Source organism: Danio rerio, chromosome 7 (assembly GCF_049306965.1).
Source record: "Danio rerio strain Tuebingen ecotype United States chromosome 7, GRCz12tu, whole genome shotgun sequence".
NCBI classification, from domain to species: Eukaryota; Metazoa; Chordata; class Actinopteri; order Cypriniformes; family Danionidae; genus Danio; species Danio rerio.
Window position 1 is genome coordinate 62511623 of NC_133182.1, and position 22188 is coordinate 62533810.

Consider the following 22188-nt stretch of genomic DNA (forward strand, 5'->3'; position numbering starts at 1 on the left):
TTAATGCATTAAATCAAAATCTAGTATGTTTAGTATTTTATAATAATGTATTCAGTCATAGCATAAAGTTTTATAGTAGAAAAATAGTTTTAGTTACAATTTATAAGCAGCTAAATTCAGGTTTGTCAATCTTTCAAACAGCAGGTGGCACTGTGAAGGTCTGAAAGTGCAGGTCTAAGCGTGCTGTTGGGTCTCCGGGCCTGCAGCTTCATAACGGTTGTTACTAGATTGGATACAGTTGAGGCAGGAAGTTAACAAGAATTATTTATATTGTTTATTAAATTTCCCATTGATTGTATTTTAATAATGTCTACCACTATTCCAACCCTAAAGCCAACCATCACAGTACCGTAAAAATATTACTTATTGTTATACAGTGTCACAAAAATGATGCTATATTGATGTGCATATCTGCAGCTGTATCCTATCTAGACTTTACCCTTCATAATGTTGGAACTTCCTCTCTTCCTCTTCTATGTTATAAGCGGGTGTCAGAAGCCTAACGTTGTGTAGCGCCATCTAACGTCAATAAATGATTTTAGATCAGGTGTGGGCAAACTTAATCCTGGAGGGCCAGTGTCCTGCATAGTTTAGCTCCAACCCTATTCAAACAGACCTCCCTATAGAGTTCAAGTGATCTTGAAGACACTGATTAGTTTGTTCAGGTGTGTTTGACTAGTGTTGGAACAAAACTCTGCAGGGACAACGGCCCTCGAGGATCAAGTTTGCCCATCCCTGTTTTCGATAATCTGCTTGACGCCAGCGAAAATCGCTTTGGTTTGAATATGGAAAAAGTCTCATAAAACGAAGACGATAAACGTAAACAAAAAGCATCCCGGTGGGTCGGAGCCTAAAGATTGTTGCTTTTCCCATAGAAAATACATTCAGATGATATTGTAGCTTTGAAAACATACATTTGAAGTCAGAACTATTAGCTACCCTGTTTATTTTTTCCCCCAATTTCTGTTTATCGGAGAGAAGATTTTTTCAACCCATTTGTATAATAACTGTTTTATTTTATCTTTGCCATGATGACAGTTAATAGTAAGATATTTTTCAAGACACTTCTATACAGCTTAAAGTGACATTTAAAGGCTTAACTTGGTTAATTCGGTTAAGGTTAGGGTAATTAGGCAAGTTATTGTATAATGGTGGTTTGTTCTGTAGGCTATCGAAAAAAAAATTGTTTAAAGGGGCAAATAATTTTGTCCTTAAAATGGTGTTTAAAAAATAAAAACTGCTTTTATTCAAGCCGAAATAAAACAAATAAAACTTTTCTAGAAGAAAAAAAAATCAGACATACTGTAAAAATTCCCTTGCTCAGTTCAACACCATTTGGAAAATATTTTAAAAAGAAGGCTAATAAAGGGGGCTAATAGTTCTGACTTCAACTGTGTGTGTGTGTGCGCGCGCATTTGTGTTTATATAATACTGTTCTTTTGTGTTCATATATGCAGTAGTGGGAAATAATGTCCTGGTTATGACTTCACGTCTCCATAAAGTTATGCAGGCTGTCCTAATCTAATCACAGAAAAGATTAACTCATCAGTCACAAGGCTTTGGGTGTTGAGTCAAAGGACATCACCACAAACATATTTCAACGACTTTTACATTTTTTGGGGAAGGTATAAAATTCTCTGTTTTCCAGCCTAACTTCGTACCTGGTGCATCCATCAAAAGCCGCTTATGAGCACATTTCCACTATTTTTCATGTTAAACACCAATGTTACTGTGTATAATTGTATAATTTATAGTCAATCTATCAATTGAGTTTTCACTTATCAATTCAGTGAATGCCCATTTAATGCATTACAAATACAGTCTTCATAGAAAGTGCTGCTATTTTCATTTGAGATGAATTTGCTGCATGGCCTAAAGGATCTGTGTAAAAGCCTTCAGTTACATTGTTAAACATATATGGAAGATCTATTTGGTTGAGAATTTAAATGATTTTTGACTTTTTTATTAATACACAAGACACAACATAAAATCATTTATAACTTTAAATATTGGTTTACAGTTTTCTCAAACGTCATCACATCAGAATGCCTCTTTTTAAAGTTGCTATCAGCTTTCCTGCACCTATAACAAATTTTATGAAACAGCCTCCTACAGTCGCTGCCCTTTTGCGCATGAGCCATGCATCCTCTGAGCAAAAAAGGAGCAACAAGACTCGCAAGACTGAGCTACTCTGTTGTGGGTTGGTGACAGGGAATGACAGGGGATGACTAATCTTCCCTCCCTAAAAGTGCAATATATAGGGATTAGAGCGTGTTTGCCAAAAAACTGAAGGGGGACATTTGCATGCGCGATTACGGTTCAGCACTCTGGACAGCGGATCCGAGTTGTGCCTGACGCGATTATTGCGAGTTTATTTCGTCTCTTCGTGTTTAAAAGTAAAATGATCATGCAGCAGATGACATGTTCAGAACATGGGGCAAGTACATCGCAAGGTGACTTCTGAAAAAAGAAATGGACTTTGTGGAATTTTTGTCTGCTGTGTTCACCGTTGTGGTTGCGATTGTTTCCTTGTTGTCGAATTTACTGGTGTTGCTATGCTTCATTCACAGCAGCGAAATACGCCGACAGGTACCCGGGGTGTTCACCATGAACTTGTCGTTTTGCAACATATTAATTTCTGTCCTGAACATGCCGTCCACTTTATTTGGGATTGTAAAACACCAGGAGCCTTATGGGGTCTGCCTTTGTCGCACCTTAAGTTTTCTAGAGACATTCTTGACCGCAAACAGCATGCTGAGCATGGCAGCCCTCAGTATAGACCGCTGGATTGCCGTAGTTTTCCCTTTTAGTTACTCCAGCAAGATGCGTTTTCGGGACGCGCTAGTCATGGTTTGTTATTCGTGGCTTTACTCTTTCACATTCGCTCTTATCCCGTTGCTTTTCTCTTGGTTTGACTATAGTCCCATTTACGCATCCTGTACGTTGCAATTGAGCGAGGAGAGCGCACGGATTAAGTTTACCGTGTTCACCGTCGTCTACCATGCTACCAGCTTTATGCTTTCGCTTCTGATTTTGTGCGTTACATACTTAAAGGTGTTAAAAGTTGCACGATTTCACTGCAAAAGGATTGACATTATAACCATGCAGACTCTCTTCTTGCTGGTAGATATTCATCCAAGGTATTTATGACAATTTTCTTTCAGTTTGCAACATGGGGATGTTTTCTTATTATAACATGTCATTAATTGTAATATTTTAAAAAACTTCTTTGTAGTGTTAAGCAGCGATGTCTTTCAGAACAAAAAAAGAGAAAACAGCGCGCAACTAAGAAAATAAGCATCTTCATTGGCTCTTTCATCCTCTGTTTTGCACCTTATGTTATTACAAGGTATGTAAAGCTTAACATTATGGAAAACACTTAAATACTAAATAGTCTGGTAGGGGTTGTGTACAGCAGGGGTTCCCAAACTTTTCAGCCTGCGACCCCCAAAACAACAATGCCAGTGACTCGCGACCCCCAATATCCTCTGAGGTGGTTATAAATACAGAAACATTGCATGCAATGACGCAGACACACCAATTAAATTTGTGTCAGTGCTTTAAATGTGCCAGAAAGTATAACCTGATGTTATAAAATCAAAATGCATCTGACGCTATTGCTGCCTTTAATATAATGTAATTACCCCAGGGGTCGCAATCCAATAGAACTAGTAACTATAAGCTACTATAGTAACTATATAGTATATAGTAACAATAAACAACTATTTTTATTTTCAGTATAGTTATGGATAAAATATGTTAATTCTTATGGTTTAATAAAAATATATAGATTTTTGGAAATCACCAGACGACCCCCCTTCATTGCCTCGCGACCCCTCGGGGGGTCCCGACCCCCACTTTGAGAACCACTAGTGTAGAGCATGATACAGAGATTAATAGTTCACATCAACAAAATCTTTATGATACTGCAATACAGCTCTTAAGATTTCTCTTTAGTTTACTTCTATATGCAACCAGCAGATCACATATCATAATGTTGTAACATTAGCCTTTGTTAAGCAGATATTAGGAAATGTAAAATTTCAGGGCATTTAAGTGATTTCTAATTATTTTATAAAAATAAATAATTATATATATATATATATATATATATATATATATATATATATATATATATATATATATATATATATATATATATACTATTTTTATTGTTTAGGGTTATTTCTTTTGGAACTGTGGAGCCAATGCTATGGAATTTTATTCTGTGTATGTGTAAATGTGAATGACAAACTACTTGAATTACAATATAAATATTATATCTCAAAATGAATATATGAAAATATTTTAATTATTTTATTTGTACATAATCTGTCACTTCCAGTCGAAAACAACAACAACAATTACTACTAAAAAAAACTTGTAGGTTGAATAAAACTTTAAGTCTGAATAATAGTTTAACTGATTTAACTCTCTATTTAGAGATGCATCTTTATGTCTGAAACAATAATAATAATAAAAAAAAAACATTTCAGTTTGGTATGAAGCTCATAACTCTTAGATGAAACAATTACTCTGCCAGGATTAACATTAGTCTTGGGTTATACAAATTTTGTACCTATAGGAAGAATTTTGTACCATTCGATAAAAAAAAAAATAGATGCTTAAAGGTATATGTCAAATAAAAATACTTATATGAGGAAGCTGTAATGCTGTTTTTCCAACAATTAAAAAAATGATATTCACCAGAAACATTTTTTTAAATGAATACAGACTAGATTTTTTATACATTCAGAAATGAAAACTCATTAAAAAATCTCATTGTTTATCATACAAGATTGCTCTTTAAAAAACTTAAATATTAAGGTAATTTATCAATGCTTTATCAGATTTTTGGGGCATCAAAGGATGGCTCCTTTTCCTACTTATCAGCATGAACAAATCATCTTTAAGAAAACATATCTAAAGAAGAATGGATTTAATCTTGTTAAAAAAATAACAGTATTAACAACTGCAATACAAACGTATGCAATACACAATTATGGCTCCTATAAACTGATATCATGCCATTGAAACTGCATAGATTAAATCCAAATATTCTTTACAGTTGTACAAAATACAGTGAAGAAGTGGGTATCCTTTATCAAGGGAGTGCAATACGATTCAAAGATTTTGGAAAAAGATCCTTATGATTGGTAAATTAATTGAAGGAAGTATATATATATAATATATGTTTTTTTTTCATATATACCCTGTAAATTTGGAGGTGAACACAAGTTAATCTAATAGATTTAAGCTTACTACAAGCCAAACATGCTATTGCTTTAAAAAGGAAAGGTTATACTGTAGCTAGTGGTTTACAGGAATGAAAAGTAATTTTGAAGAAACTGACATTTATTTTTTAAATTACAATGTTTATATATATGAGCTCACTAACCCTTTTTGGTGTTTATTGTAATGTTAAGATGTCTTATGCTCCAGCAGAACACTTAACAAACTTGACAAAACAACACATTGCAAAGCTGTGAAATGCAATCTAAAAATGTGTGTTTTGGATATTGTTATTATTTACTTATTTTGAAATTACGCATTGTCGTTAAATGAATAACGACAATGCGTAATTTCAAAATTTATTTAAAAATAAAATTTATTTATTTATTTATTCATGTATTTATTTATTTATTTTCATATTTTAATAATTTGTTTGATTCCTCATGTTTAATTGTTTGACAATAAGTTTTTTTCTCTGTTTTGTTTGGACTTTTGGACAAAAATAGTCGTTTATTAACAATTTCTAAAATATTATAACAAAGTATAATTAAGTAATGTAATAATCAGTTTTGCATGTTTTACCACACAAAATATTTTCAATATTTTGAATACTAAATGTTAGTAATTTAATACAGTGATATATTATAACTAAATGATTTAATTAATTTGTTTCTGTATCCAAGGTTGACTGAGCTACTTCCCTTTGTGGAAATTAGCCGGCACTGGGGAATTGTCAGCAAGTGTTTAACATACAGCAAGGCAGCTTCAGATCCCTTCATCTACTCCCTCCTGCGGCAGCAGTACAAAAAAGTCTTGGTAGCATTAGCCAATCACCTGCTGAAGCGGGATTTATACCCTTCCTCTGGACACAGCAGCTCTGTGGATACAGAGAATGACTACAGTCTTCAGAGAATCAACTAACAACTACAACTACAACTTAAACAATCTGGGGAAAAACTAAAGGAACGCATTGATGACAGTCTGTGTGTGTGTGTGTGTGTGTGTGTGTGTGTGTGTGTGTGTGTGTGTGTGTGTGTGTGTGTGTGTGTGTGAGAGAGAGAGAGAGAGAGAGAAATAAAAATTAAGAGTTTGATCACAGATGGTGATGTTACAATGATGCAGATGCAGGACATATGTTATACAGTATACTTACTGCACAGATTTAGAGTAACATCACTTCATATGACCATGTAGTGCAATTTATGCCATGATTTATACTTCTGTTCCTCTGGCTAAAAATAGTCAAGTAGTTTTTCATTTTGTAGTTCTTCATACAATGCAAGTTGTTTCAAAGCAGTATTACAAAGAAAGCAGAAAATGAGACAAGGTATGATGTTTCATCAGTGTAAAACAAGTACAAAATCAGTACAATTCTACTTCTTTTTGAGCATTTAGTAATTTTAACATATTTAATGTATATAAGTGTAAAAACAGCTGTTTGTGATATTATTGCACTGGTCTATAATGTGATGTTGTGTTATTTTTAGAAGATGGCTTTGCTATGATACTGTACACATTAAAATACTTAGTTATTTTCAGTCAAGCGGTTTTGGGATTTATAAAGTATTACAGTTCAAACAAATGGAATGTTTTTACATGTGTATTAGTGCCATATTTGTTCAAATTTATGTTCTCAAATATTTTGTGAAATTTGTGATAAAATAATAATAAACAAACGTTTATTAAAATGCTGTTTTACATTCCTGGGAGGCATCTGTCCATGTGACATGTCTTCAGTCATGAAATAATCCTGATTACTTCAATGACAATACTGCTTTCCTTACAGGTCATTTATTAGGACCACCCAGCTTCAGTTATACAATGCACAGAGAAACCATTTCTCAGTTAATCACACCACAGTTCACCTGAGCTTGATTTTTAGTAAGAACTTCAAGCAATGCACAGAGAACATACACAGCTGCTGTCACAACAAGGCTTTCGCTCTGACTTGGAGTTCAATGCAGTTAAACAAGTCCATATAACTTGATAAAGTTGCCCAATCCTTAGAGCAAATAACCATATGACCAGTGATGGAAAGAGTACTCTAAAATACTTAAATAAAAGTACCATTATTTACCCAAAAATGTAGCGCACGTGCAGTAAAAGTATCTGTTGTAAATAATACTTAAAGTTTGAGTAAAAAGTTACCATTTTAAAAGTACTCAAGAGTAAAAAAAAAAAGAGAGTACATATTTCACTGTGAAACATGGAATTTGCACATCTGTCTGTGTTAACGCAGCATTCTGTAGTGCATATTAGTTATTGTAATGTACTACTATATACTACTGCGTATGACTAAAAGCTATCCAGCACATCAAGTTAAGGTACAGTCCAACATGCCATCTTTATCCCGCACGTCCCAAGGTATCTCAGAGTAGGACTACCAAAATTCTACCAACACACTGATAAAAAAAAAAAAAAAAACTTTTCCCTCTTCCCAGACACTTCCTCCAGCTCCTCCGGGGGAATTCAGAGGTGAAGCAGACAGGCATAGTCCTGCCAGCATGTCCTGGGTCCTCCCCGGGGCCTTCTCTTGATGGAATAAGCCAGAACCACCTCTTCTAGGTAGGAATCAAGGATTTATCCAAAACAGATTGATGAGCCCCTTTCACTGGCTGTTCTTGATGTGGAGGAGCAGAGGCTCTACTCTGAGTTCATCTCAGGTGACAGAGCTTCTCACTGCAATACAATATAACACAAGTAAACACATTATACAGTTTTTAAATGAAGGTTTTTATTATTAAGGGGAAACAAAATACAAAACTTTATAACCCTGTGTGAAAAAGCATTTGTCTTTCTCATTAAAACAAAACCTAACTCTGGTTTATCATGCCAGACATGTTCGCATTCAAAATAATCACTTAAATAGGACATGCCTGTCAAAGTGAAGTAGACCAAAATATCCTCAAAAGCTTGTGGTGAGATCTAAAGAAAATCAAAAATGAGTAAGAAAAATAACAATAATTCAGATCTATCAGACTGGAAGAGGTTTTACATTTACTTTTAATCATTTAGCAGACACTTTTATTCAAATCAACTTACAAATGAGGACAAGGAAGCAATTTACACAACTATAAGAGCAACAATGATTAAGTGCTGTAGGCAAGATTCAAGTGTGTAAAGTCTAAGAAGAAAAGCATTAGTAATGTAAGAATTTTTTTTTGATTTGAGTACAGCTAGTGGTATAGCTAGAGAGGCAATTGCAGATTAGGAAGTGAAGTGGAGAAGTTGAGTTTTTAGCCATTTCTTGAAGACAGCAAGTGACTCTGCCGTTCTGATGCAGTTAGGGAGTTTATTCCACCAACTGGGCAGATTGAATGCGAGAGTTCGGGAAAGTGATTTCTTCCCTCTTTGGGATGGAACCACGAGGCGACGTTCATTCACTGAACGCAAGTTTCTGGAGGGCACATAAATCTGCAGAAGTGAGAGCAGATAAGGAGCAAAGCCAGAGGTCGCTTTGTAGGCAAACATCAGAGCTTTGAATTTGTTTTAAAGCCATTCCTAAAGCTTTGGGACTCCAGCGAAATACAGTGAGAGCCACTTACCCCATGAGCACAATGGCAACTGATCCAAAAGGTCACAAAAGCCCCCAGAGCAACATCTAAAGTACTGCAGGCTTTAACTTGGTAGAGTTAAGGTGAGTGTTGAAGACTCCACTATACAAAAGAAGCCAGTGCAAAAATGGTTTAGAGATAAACAGGGTTAAGAGATAAACCACAGCGGAGCAAAATTAACATAAAGGCCCATCTCAGTGTTGCCAAAACCCCGTGATGATTCACTCAGATTTTGGCGAAAATACTCAGTGGAATGACAAGACAAAAGGTGAACTTTGTAGAAGGTGTGTGTCTCATCACGTGTAGCATAAAAAAGTCACACTGCATTTAAAAAAAAAGAACATCCCATCAGTAAAATGTAGTGGTAGTAGTGTGATGGTCTGTTTTTTTTTTTTTTTTTTTTTGCTTTGCTTTAGGACCTGGAATACATGCTGTCTTAAATGGAACCATAAATTCTACTGTGTAACAAAAATATCCTTAAGGGCAATGCCAGTCGTTCTGCAGCAGGATAATGGCCCAACCGGGCCCAACCCAGCTAGCAAAATTCATGTTGCTCAAAACACCAGACACTTACATCCAGCCCACATATGGAATGATTGCTCTAGGGCGGTCCGCTACTGTTTGTCAGATCTGGGCCACAAAAAAGCCAAAGCAATACCACATATTAGCCAAAATGTAACCAAATGAACCAGAACTGACCCTATTCTGGGCCACAGTTTGTTTTAATTCTGGCCCAGATTTGGCCTACATCTTACAATTGCTGGGTGTGGCAAAGTACAAAAATCCCAGCATGCATTGCAGTATGAATACATTATATAACTTAACTTATTGATGCTACAGTTCTTATTATTCGAGTTTGATTCTGCTGTTTATGTTGACATTGTTGATTTTGTCACTTTTTGTCACGTTAGCGAGATCAAAACAGGAACAAAAATGGCAGTAGAATCTAAGTGCAGTTTAATATATTATTGTGCAGAGAAAGTGACAAAAATACAAAAATCCAAAGTGCAAAGTTACAAACAAAACAGGAACTCAAACAGATAAAACTCGAACTAGACTTTAACAAGAATAACAGGATACAGGCTGGAATCAGGAACAAACATACCGATAAAGCCGAACGACGAACTAACAAACAGAGGCGGAATGGTTGAATATATAGTCCAGGTAATCAACGGGGAAACAGACAGCAGTGATTGCAATCAGTGTATATGAAAGACCGGGTGTATGCACGAAGGAATGTGTGGATATATAGTTATTTTGCCACTGTAGTTCGCAGGGAGTTGCAGGCGAACTAGTGGCATCTGGTGTTTATACACAGTCATGACACTTTTAGTATCCTTTTGTGATGCTTATAAACCTTTATAATTCTGTGGCATGTGCAAGCATGTTATTACTTTACTTTTAATAATAGATTAAACATTGGTTAACATCACTGAATTATATTATTTCATCACAGGTTGTGCCTTACTTACTTTAATTGTTTTCTTTTTACTTGGCTTGTTTGCTGTAATGAATAAACTTTTCAAGCAAAGTTCTTGCAAGTTACAGCAGCCCAAAAGAAAATGCATATTAAGTGGATCAGGGCTATGAGCCCAACTAAAGAAAACACTTTTTTCCATGATGGTGACTTTAGTCTATGTGGTCCACATATGTTTTAAGATAATTGGGCCACATTTGCCATGTCTTCTTTGGGTCGCTTTAGGCTCACAGTCACATTAGCCAGAACTAAATGTGACAAATATTTGCCAAAAGTGGCCCACATTTGTTTTAGGATAACTGGGCCACATTTTTCATATCTTCTCTGGGCCACATTGGGCTTAAAGCTGCTATAGCCAGAGCTTACTTTGCCAAATATTTGCCAAAAGTGGCCCACATATGTCTTAAGATAACTTGGCCACATTTGTACTTACACGTGTGAGCCACTTTAGGTTTAGACCCAGATTACCCTTAAATGACTATGCCACAATTTTGCCAACTGTGACCCACTTTTGTCCTTCATCATCTGGGCCAAATTTAGTATTTTCTACATGGGCCACATTAGGCTCACATTCAGATAACATTTTGCCATAAGTGCCAAATATATGCCTTAAATGGCCCATACATGAATTTGAATCTTTGGCCTTTGAAAAACAAAGTATCGTTGAGACCAGTCTAAATGTGTGTGGGCCTTTATCTCTAAACTTAAATCATAAGTTGATTACTCAAAGTTACTAATAGTTTTAGTAAATTAGTCTGCTTGATTCTATAGTAATGGTCATGGTATGATTTGTTTCAATTTAGTTAGCAGATCTATGAGGACCACATACAAACACATACAAACACACACACACACACACACACACACACACACACACACACACACACACACACACACACACACACACACACACACACACACACACACACACACACACACACAATTCTAAAATGAGTAAGTAGGGTTTTGCCTTTTAGAATAGTGTTTAATGACTTCTGTTTGTGTTTAAGACTGACATGCTTGTATTTAAGAGATTGTATACTACTCGGCCAATTGAGGACTCTGCGTGTTATAGGAATCGGAATGAACGGGTGTAATCTATAGAAACAAGATTAAACGAAGATAAAAATACTGATATTCTAAACCATCTCATAATAAAATAAAATGACAAATGACATTGTACACTGGAAAGGCCAAACACACAGTAAACCTTCATCCACCAGTAGACACCTTCAATGGACCAACTGAGTGGACCTTTCAGATCATTTAAAGAATTTTTGTTATTGAAACTTTAAATTGCACTTAAAAGGGCTGACGTCGTGATGAGTGCACTGACTACTAAACAAGGGTATACAGACTGAGATGCACCCTTATTAAGATGGTATTTAAATGTTTGAAACATGTGTACAGAAATGTTGTTTATTAAGTTATTTTTTATAAACATTTAAAAAATTAATATCTGCTCATTTGTTTTATTAATATATAAAAAAATAACAATTTTGTAATATATTTTCTGTGGTATTTTTGTTTTCTACTAAAATTAAAAAATGTATTTATCTGAAGAATTGATATGCTTTCTATTAAGAGATGTGGAATAATTTTTTACATTATCTCTTCAAACGTATGCATCATTTCTTCAGCTATAGAGCCTCGACATTATCAGGCTATTCAACAGATTATGACCCAGATATGTAAATGCTCAACCTCTTTTAGTGGACTGTGCTATTATAGATAGTAACAGAAGCCCTAAGCTTTGAGATCTTAAAGAGTGGGTTGACTTGTAGTGAGTCAGAAGGCATGAGTTAGACCATTTAGAGCCTTTCAGGTAAGTAGCACTATTTTATATCATCAACAATTAGTCTCTTAGTACTGGGTTGTGGCCGGAATGGTATCTGCTTCGTAAAACTGGGACTATGAGGGACTAAACCGGAGGAAAATGAATGAATAATGTGCAAGTCTTCAAACTGAAGAATTCTGGACAGTTCCATGCGCCTACACTAGATGGCGCTACTAACTCATGCGGTCTTGTTTGAAAACATGGCATGAAGTATTAGTATCTTTAAATTCTTATACTGTGCTTAGTTTTTATTTCAACGCGACTTTTTAATAAGTAATCAACTATCTGTTGCAAGACAATCTCAATAATTTTATGGTTAGTTTAATTGTCTTGGTATAAACTGAATCATTTATTTTATTGCATATTGAAAGGGTAATTTCTAACACAATTTATTACAGCTATAGATATCTACATTATATATCTATTTCTTTTCACTTTACTGATATAAAATATATTTCCATATATCAGAAGAATGGCATGTTAAACACTGAAATCCATTAGCAGATATCAAGAAAGTGATATTGATCTCATGCATTTTTATTTTTTAATTGTTTATTTTTTAACATTTTTTGTGACATCACAAATAAAGCCTTAAATGTAGACTACTGATATTATACTAATATAAGTTATTGCCTTCCCACATGAAAAAAACAACTAGTATAACTGTAGTGTCTTTGAACAATACTATCGTGCAGTACTTGTCAGTTGTAATTCTAATCTCTTGTAGTAAAGTTGTTTTGATAACACATCTAAACAACCCAATATTGTATTTGTTTTCTACAACAGTGTATTCCCTATTGAAAATTAATATTTATATCAATTTTTCAGTCAATATATATATATATATATATATATATATATATATATATATATATATATATATATATATATATATATTGGTTCATTTAAAAAAAATAATATGTAAAATTGTACCTACATTTTAGATTTATTTTGTTTTTCTTCATTGTTTATTGTGATTGTATTTATTATTTTACCTAACATATTGATTTGGGTGTACAAATGTTTGGGCATATAGGGACTGCACTTGTGCTATGAAATTTGTTTGCTACATTTTTGACAGTGATTTCAGTAAATTACCTCAATTATACAATTTAATTGTTTAAATCGATCGTTTAACAATATTAATTATTGTTATTCATGGTAATTTAATTGGTTGAATTAGCTGCCTTCAGGTTTCCTAATGTGATATGGGAGGTACTTCTCCTGTGACAGCTTTTATAACTAATTCTGAGAGTATTACCTTCTTACAACCTCACACTACATAGTAAAACTGCTTTATACAAGGCACCGAGTGTGTGATGTCTTAAGGTTCTTTATGGACTTTGTTGATTCGGAGGGGTTGATGAATGGATTGTGTGGAATGTTTGACTCTAGTCTGAGGATTAACATGTTAACATATGACGAATTCTTTTTAGGGATAGTAGAAGGAATGAATGGTCTGCACCGCGAGCGGGGTTCCTTGAAATAATGCAACAAGTTTGCATACGGCTAGAACGAGCTGTGAAACCAGTCACCGCTGATACTGTCTCAGTTCATGGACGCATGCACTCCGCTAGCTGCGCTGCTAGTCGATTCGACACAAAAAATACACAGTGATAGTCATTATTCTCCAGTCGCTACAAAAGATTTCATATAGCAGAACGTACGGACGAGAGAACAATATCCATGAGGGATTTAGAAACCAATAAAGAGCTTCGGAGCGCAACAAAAATGGAGAACGACACCGGTCCTGGCAAGAGGCGGTGCTGCCTTACAGGGACCGTGAACGCTATACCATATGCGTTTTCTCTTGTTTCTTTCGCCTTTTGTTTTTTATTGAATGTTCAGACCAGCGAGATTAAGGACAGAATCGTGGATCTTGAGACTGGTGGTGGCGCCCGGCTATTAAGCCCTTTTTATGGGATCTCTATGGATCAATTTCATTCAATGATACAGCAACGAGTGGACGAACTGCTGTCACAGGTGTGTAATCCATCCACAGCCTTAACTAAGGACATTAAAGTCACAGTACCACTTTTTTCACAATCCTTACAAAAAAAGGAACCGATGATTATTATTATGACCACATTTTTGACATGTTGACCTTATTTATAACCTATTTAGAACAAACACCAAAATTATGGTTAGTGTTGCATTTTGTGGTAAATGGTCAACTACTATTTTACTTTACAACAACCCATATTCCTCAAGTTTTTGGTATGGCCAATTTGGCACCTGCATGTGGTCACTATAATTTTAGCAATATGGAATTCACTTGTTTTTTTATCTGTCAATTCTGACAGCACTCCAATGACCACTTGGCTAAAATAAGGACTGCTCGACAAGCTTCACCATCTGAATGCAACTGCCCACCAGGTAACAGCTCTGTGCTATGCCCTTTTTTCTTGGTTAGTACATGTTGATTGGTTGATAAGTTATGGATGAAATTTCAAGGATGAATTTGTGGAATTAGAAGAGATACTGTAAAGTCCACTTCATTCCTTGGGTTTCCACTCTTTAGATGTCTAAGAACCCGACCTGTCTTTTAGGCAAGGTTCACACTGCTAGGCTTAGTGGTTAAATCAGATTTTTTTCTCAGATCTGTTTTTTTTTTTTTTGCATAGCTGTTCACACTGTTGTTATAAATGTGGCTGATATCAGATTTCCAGTGTGAACAATTCATGGTCCTAAACTGACCCTTATGCTTAATAGTACATCTACCTGTATACACAGCACACAATTTATAATTATGCACACAATGGTATACTGTGTGAAGTGAATAAAGCACGTTGTCCGATTATGTTAATATTAATGTGATAATTGCTGTTTCAATTAAAAAAATGTCATTTTTTATGACCTGTAAATTGTTGTTTTGATTGTTTAAAATTTTAAATAAGTGTTTTTTGAATGAAACACTGATTTGTAATTTATGACAAGCACAGTGCACTTCTCTCTTGACCAATTCTGATTTTTGAAAAATATTCAAACTGAACAACCCTAATTTTTGGCAAAGTATTTAACCTGTGTGCTATTCTGCTATGCCACTAATGAGTAGAGGATGTTTGCAGCATTAACCCAGAATAATGACGTGTGTCTATCAAAAATAGTGTTAAAGTCACATGAATTCCTACATTGCCGTTCACACTGCGGTCAGATTGCCAAACATCAGATTTGTATCAGATTTTATTCCACATATGAAATGGCATAAACCGAAATTGAAAAGATCAAATTCCATGTGGTTTGAGCAGTTCACAGATTGAACAGATCTGAATCACATGTGGGCAAAAAAAAAAGTTAGTAAGACATCTAAAATATGCTGGTAGGTGGTTAATGTCTCTCTCTTCTCTCTCTCTCTCTTTTTCGCACCATCAGGTTAAAGATCTAGTAACCTTTAATAATATTTGGGGAGTAAATCAGTGTTTGTGTGCTATATATATATATATATATATATATATATATATATATATATATATATATATATATATATATATATATATATATATATATATATATATATATATATATATATAATTTTTGGGATTTTGCATGTATATATTTTATAAGGTCTCTCTACACACACACACACACACACACACACACACACACACTCACACACACACACACACACACACACACACACACACACACACACACACACACACACACACACACACACACACACACACACACACACACACACATACATATACACACAGCATTGCCAAATATACATGTATCTAGAGAAATGTAATGGAAAATCAAATTAATATAAATTAACAATAGTAGAGAAAAAAACAAGCAAATAAGAATGCGTGAACATTCATTATGGATGGTAGACAGTAGAGAAACATACTGAGGTCAGACATACACATACAGTATTACACACATTCTATACATGTTCATTTGATGCTTTTCAGGCTGTGGCACATATCTCACAACCAGTACTGCTGCCTGTCCCTCCTCAAGTATTGTTTTTATTTGTTCCTCTTCAATCATGCCTGTACTGTAAAGTTTTTCATATTGTTTGTGATTTGGTTAATGCAATAACCTTATTTTTCATAAACAGGTGGACATAGTCATAGTCTTTTTGGCTTGAGACTTCTGGTCTCATTCACTTCCATTGATTTTTAGACATTAAAAACAGCTTGTTATACTGCTTGATTTTGCGAACTCATTTCTTCTTATAACATATTCTATCTCGTATGTATTATCATGAACAATGTTGTTTGTAGGGAAAGTAGTTTGACAAGTTTCTGCTGTTTATTAATTCTAGTCATTTCTCTCATCACCTGAATCAGAAGTTCTTAAACAATGGCAAAAACAAGCACACAATTCTAAGGTCAATAGGTCCCTTATTGATTTAAATGGGTGACAGTGAATGAAAAAGTCTCTCAATTTCACACACTTTGCTCTATTTCTTTCTGTGTCTGCCAGAGGTACTCCTGCCAATTATAATAATAAGTTATATTATATTAAATATGCAACGTTGAGTTGGGATTATAATTGATCAACAATTGAGTATACATGAGATTTGTGGAGTCATTGCAAGGTATACTAAAAACAGAGTGAAACTATTATTTGCATGTGTTTTTAAGAGTGTAAAGCATTCAGGCACAATAACATGAAACATTTGTAACTTTAATGAAGGAAAATTTGACGGATTTATTAATACAATGAAAACTATACAGCGTTGTTTTACATTACTAAGTTTCTGTATCTGAATACTGTTAGACTTTCAAAAAAACCACAAAGAACTTTTTTTTTTCTTTTTCCTTTGCTCTATTGTAATTACTCTTGCAATTTTATTTTTTATACATGAATCACACCCTTACAAAATCAACCTAATCAATCTAAATTAATGCTTTTTTACAAATATAGCTATTCAAGCCATCTTGTGAAACTGTTTTCATATCACAATATACATACAGTCAAACAGTTAAACATTTTAAATAACTGCTTTTTTAATGTATGTGAAATGAAATTCAAATGAAACAATGAATCCAGTCATTGTTGCTTTTACTACTATGAACATTAATAACAACAACAATAATAATAATAATAATAATAATAATAATTTTCCTTTCATGGGTTGCGACTGGAAGGCCATCCGCTGCGTAAAACATATGCTTGATAAGTTGGTGGTGAATTCCACTGTGGCGACCCCTGATTGATAAAGGGACTAAGCCGAAAATAAAATAAATGAATTAATTAATAATAATAATAAACAGCTTATGAATATGGCTTGTCTACCTTTTGTTTTTCTCGTTCATTTATTTTCTTTTTGCTTAGTCTCTTATTTATCAGGGCATATTCCTACATATGTTTTAGGTAGTGGATGCCCTTCCAGCCACAACCCAGTGCTAGGAAACACTCCTGCATTCACACAAACTCATTTAACCCAATCCAAGTTTACCCAATTCACCTATGCCACATGTATTTAGACTGTGAGGAAAACTGGAGAACCCAGGGAAAACCCACGTGAACATAGGGAGAACATGCAATATTCACACAGAAATGCCAACTGGTCCAGCTGGCAACCAGCGACCTTCTTGCTGTGAGACGACAGTGCTAACTAGCAAGCCACCATGCCGCTCCTTTGTCCATAATGGGCATCCCGCTCAACACTGAAATTCATCTTCTTACGGCTCCTTTTTTCTCTCTTATTTCCCATCTTATTTGTCACGTTTTTATTAGTGGTCTTTCAACCATAACTGCTTATTTTATTCTGTTCCATAAGTATTTCTTGCCCCATACTTTCAATAGACCTAGAAAAAGTAGAGTAGTTTTATCACAAACTGTACGCAATATATTTCAATAGAAGCATTTCAGTCAAATGTAATTCATACCTTAAACCAATTTGGCAAGAATCTAAAAGCAGGCGGGGAGTCAGGTTTCACTGTCCATACTCAACAATTCAGCACCACCTGCAGGGACAGCACCTTGCAACGTTGTATGTAAGCAGGTGTACCTTTTTTAGGTATACTTTGGGGAACACAGAGAAATGGCATACACTGAAAAAAATGCTGTCTGCAAAATTGTTGCGAACAATTTATATGTGTGAATTTAAACAACCAAATTAAGTTTAGTAATGTTCAACTTATTTTTTTGTTTAAATTTAGCCCTAATAAGCTGTTTACAGCCCCTTATAAAATTAGTAAATCCAAGAAATAATCTTTCAGTACTTTTTTCAGTATACTTTTTGTTAAGATACTTAGAGACAACCTTATTGGAAAATGCAACCCTGATTATTAAATGGACCTCTTTGAGCTGATTTAAACTATCAAAAATTTTACTCTAAAAAAAAATAAACATTTTGGATTTTTTGTAATGGCATATAGAGCTCTTCCTTTGAGTTTTATTTTTTATTTAATAAAAGACTATAATTTTGGTCTTTTTGAGGTTTGCTGCCAGGGCCCAGCTCTGGCAGTAGTTGTCAACAGCAGGGTCTGATGCTGCTGTATTCCCTGTGGTGTTGATGACAGCAGCACCATGTCATCTACATACAGCAAAACCTTGATGCTTTTGCCTTGTGGAGTAATTCCAGGGTCTGTAGTGTTCCAACTGTTGGACAGGAAAAACTAAATACCTAACTAATTTAGTATGTTTATTGCAATTTAGTGTCACAAATTTAATGTTTGAATACATTGAGTTAATACAACTCAATGTCATAGACGTTATGCCCTACACCATTTTGTAAAAGTTTTTTACAATCTGTCATGCCAAATAAATCCAAATTATTTTCTGAAATCAAAAAAGCAAGCCTTTTTATGTTTGGTCTTTTATGTTTATTGATTAGGCTGTGTAGGGTGCAAATGTGGTCAGTAATTCTATAATTTAGAAGACAGACAGTCAATATATTGAAAATATTCTGCACATTCACATTTCTTCATTTAGTCCAAAGTAACTTATAAGTTTGGAAAGCACTATTTTAATAAGAAGTGCTATACTAATACATTGTTTCTGACATGGTTAGAAAAATAAAACCTTGGGTAGGATGGGAATAAGGAAGGCATGGTAATCAAGTGCTCATGAAAGAGATACATTTATGAGTTGCATTTGAATGTCGTCTGTGAATTGGAAATCCATAAGAAAGATCATTCCACTAACAGGGAACATTAAATAAAAAAGCTTCAGAAAGTGATTTAAATTAATTGTACTTGTTGACCGAAGGCTTCTGAAAGGGGTGTATAGTGGGTAGGGTAGCCTATGTATAAGAATTTATTCCTAACTGCTCCAAATGCTCTATAAGATTCCAGCAGTGAAAAAAATGACACTCACTGTACAGTATATGCTTAAAATGTGCTTTTATACCTTAAAACTATTCTAATGTTTTTTATGCCTAATTTCAGACATTCAGACAGTAATTCATCTTTTCTAAATACGTACAATGTAGGTGCGATGCAGTAAGTCAAGAGACATTGGTTATGGCAAGTGAGCTTTTCTCAATTCAAACTCACACAGCAGACAGAATGAGTTGCAATATTGGTAGTGCAAATTTTATTTTTGCCTGCTAGATGTCTGGTTTGTGCAAAAATAAAAAAAGAAGCTAAACATTACACATGATATTTATTAAACAGAATGATTTTTCGGGTGATAAGGAAAAAAATAGTTTCTAGACATTTATTAAAATCATTATTTGAGTAGACTTTAATAACAGTTGTTATGTGAACTTGCTGAAGTAAAAAAGCCGGCAATGCTTGCCCCGCCTTTGTGGTCTTCTTATTGGCTCACTGCTCTAGAACTGAACGCGAATGATTGGTTAATATCAAACGTCAATCACTCATTCAATGCCTTCTGCCTTCAGATGACAGGAGCTACAACCGAGAAAATGTGAAGCGCTGAAGATGAGAGAATGAAAACAACACTGACAGATTTACTTACAGTTACTAATAAGAACACATCTTATTAGTGATCATGTGCTGAATGTTAATCCACCATTTACACCTTTCCAAGAGTGGATAAAAGACTTTCAGTAGCTTCAAGTCTGCTATAAAAATGATTAAAGTCATTCAATAGCTATGTTTCCATCCACCTATTTTAATGCGCATTTTGCATATGCGCATCAAAAACCGGTTGATGGAAATGCAATGATGTGCATAAATTAAAAAAATGCGCATAACTGAGTAGGATAAACTTTTTATCCAATAAGAAAAGATGCGGATAAACTACGATGGAAACACTTTTACCGCACAAATTTCATTATGCGGATTAAAAAGGTCATCATGTGATGTGATGATGAATGAAAATGTGTGTAAATGGATAAATCCAATAAATCAATACAGTGGGGACAGAAAGTATTCAGACTCCCTTAAATTTTTTCACCCTGTTATATTGCAGCCATTTGCTAAAATCAGTTAATTTTTTATCATTACTGTACACACATCACCTATTGAAAAAAAAACACAGAATTGTTGAAATTTTTGCTGATTTATATTAAAAACTAAAATGTTCTCTAGTATTTTCTGTGACTTATGTCTACCTGTCTGATTTGACGAACATTCAATGGGTTGTCTTATAACATAAATGGTTAGGGAATTGTGTTTTCTCTAACTTTCTCACTGTGCTGCATTTTTAAAGAACTGAATAAACATCTCATTCCTGCTGACTGTGTTTTTATTATTAATCCAACAACAAAAAACAAATAATGAAATCACCCTGACCTTGACTGAATAGGTAACTCTGTAATGTTGAACATTTATTTAATTTAAATGGTGAAGACTGTATAAAGTATGCAGTGTTATATTTGATTATATTTTTCAGCTAATGTAAGCAAAAATTACTGTTAGGTACATGGAAAAACCTGAAAAGTAGCATAACATATGTTTTTTTTCAATTTCTGTTTGTACACACTGGAATACAATACTTACATGTATTTGTTTTACAACAATAACTGTGTTTCAAATGACACAAAATAAGAGAATAAGTATAAAAAAATGACAAAAAAACAAACAATAAACTAAAAATGCTCCTCTCTTTTTGGTTAATGGTAAATCATTCTAAAGTGGCTTAAAAGTGAATTATAATCATGCAAGGTACAGCAAATGTGTATTGATGAGTGTATCAATATAAAACTGTAAGACTGGAACTGCTTTGTACACACAAAAATTATTCATCAACTTCTTCCTCTGTTAATTCCACATTTTGGATTTAACTGATGAAAGGACTCTATGGGCCTTATCATACACCCGGCGCAAGGCGCGGCACAATACTTGTTTGCTAGTTTAAGCTTGGCACAAGAGTCGTTTTGAGGCGTTGCGCCACGCTCTTTAAATAGCAAATGCATTTGCTCTCATATGTCTCATTTTCAGTTCATTCATAACAATTTGCTTTTGTATAATGTTATTATTATTAGCAGTTTTATTTATTATATTCATATTTATATTTGTTTTATTAAAAACAAGCTTAGATTTGCCCACCTGCAGGTTTTAGACCATATGGAGCACAGCATGTGTTTTAGGAAATAAGGTTCTTGAACACACTTCGTTATTATTGTTCATTTATTAGTTTGCTGGAAATAATAACTGAATTTAGAAATAGTTTTGAAAAATATTTGCGCTTAACAAACTAAATTAATTATTTATAGGCTAATTGATGTCTCTCCGTAAAAGTTTCCCTATCCAAGAGAGCGAAAGTGAAAGTAGATCGATCTCTCATTCTTGCGCGGTAGAGGCTCTGTTTAACTCTTTTCTGTTAAAAAACTGTTAACTGTTAACTGTTTGCTTGTGAAATGCTCAGTTTTTCCACTCACACTTACTTTACATTCTGTAAATAGCAAATGCGCTTATGGCATTAAAGAGAATGGAAGGTTAGACTTTGATTGGTTTATTTTCAAAACACAACTATAACTCATTAAGAAAATAAACTCTTTTAGAATAAAATAAACCCTTTTAGACCATGCGCCACGGCGAAAAGCGAATTTTCCCGTCTGACACAACCCTGGAAGCGTTTGCACCCTGCGCTTTCTGTTTTGCGCATGGACCGTCAAAATAGAGTCCTATATGTTTTCAAGTACATGCTGTTTAGCTTTTAGTATGGAAGTTTTCTTTTCTAATGGCAGGCTTGACAACATCTGTCTTATCCATGGAATA

The 22188-nt window shown here is 34.3% G+C and overlaps 2 protein-coding genes across 35 annotated transcripts in view; both read left to right on the forward strand.

The window, feature by feature from the left end:
• Nucleotides 1–2139: 2139 nt before the first annotated feature.
• gpr78b (G protein-coupled receptor 78b) lies at nucleotides 2140–7633 on the forward strand. The gene is made up of 3 exons (XM_001340127.7): nucleotides 2140–3140; nucleotides 3236–3349; nucleotides 5916–7633. The coding sequence occupies exons 1-3, from the start codon at nucleotides 2473–2475 to the stop codon at nucleotides 6151–6153; spliced, it is 1020 nt and encodes a 339-aa protein (XP_001340163.1). The 5' UTR covers nucleotides 2140–2472; the 3' UTR covers nucleotides 6154–7633.
• Nucleotides 7634–13629: 5996 nt separating this feature from the next.
• The window catches only part of col25a1 (collagen type XXV alpha 1 chain), a 329419-nt gene continuing 320860 nt past the window's right edge, over nucleotides 13630–22188 (forward strand). For 23 of the 34 annotated variants that reach the window (XR_012382769.1, XR_012382768.1, XM_073907408.1 and 20 more), the window contains exons 1-2: nucleotides 13630–14083; nucleotides 14404–14476. Coding sequence is in view for 11 of the 34 variants with exons in the window: in XM_073907401.1 (XP_073763502.1) it covers nucleotides 13787–14083; nucleotides 14404–14487 (381 nt within the window). In the remaining 23 variants the exon portion in view is untranslated. Of the gene's footprint in view, nucleotides 14084–14403; nucleotides 14488–22188 lie in introns of all 34 variants that reach the window. The other 11 variants (XM_073907401.1, XM_073907400.1, XM_073907404.1 and 8 more) reach the window with 1 other exon arrangement.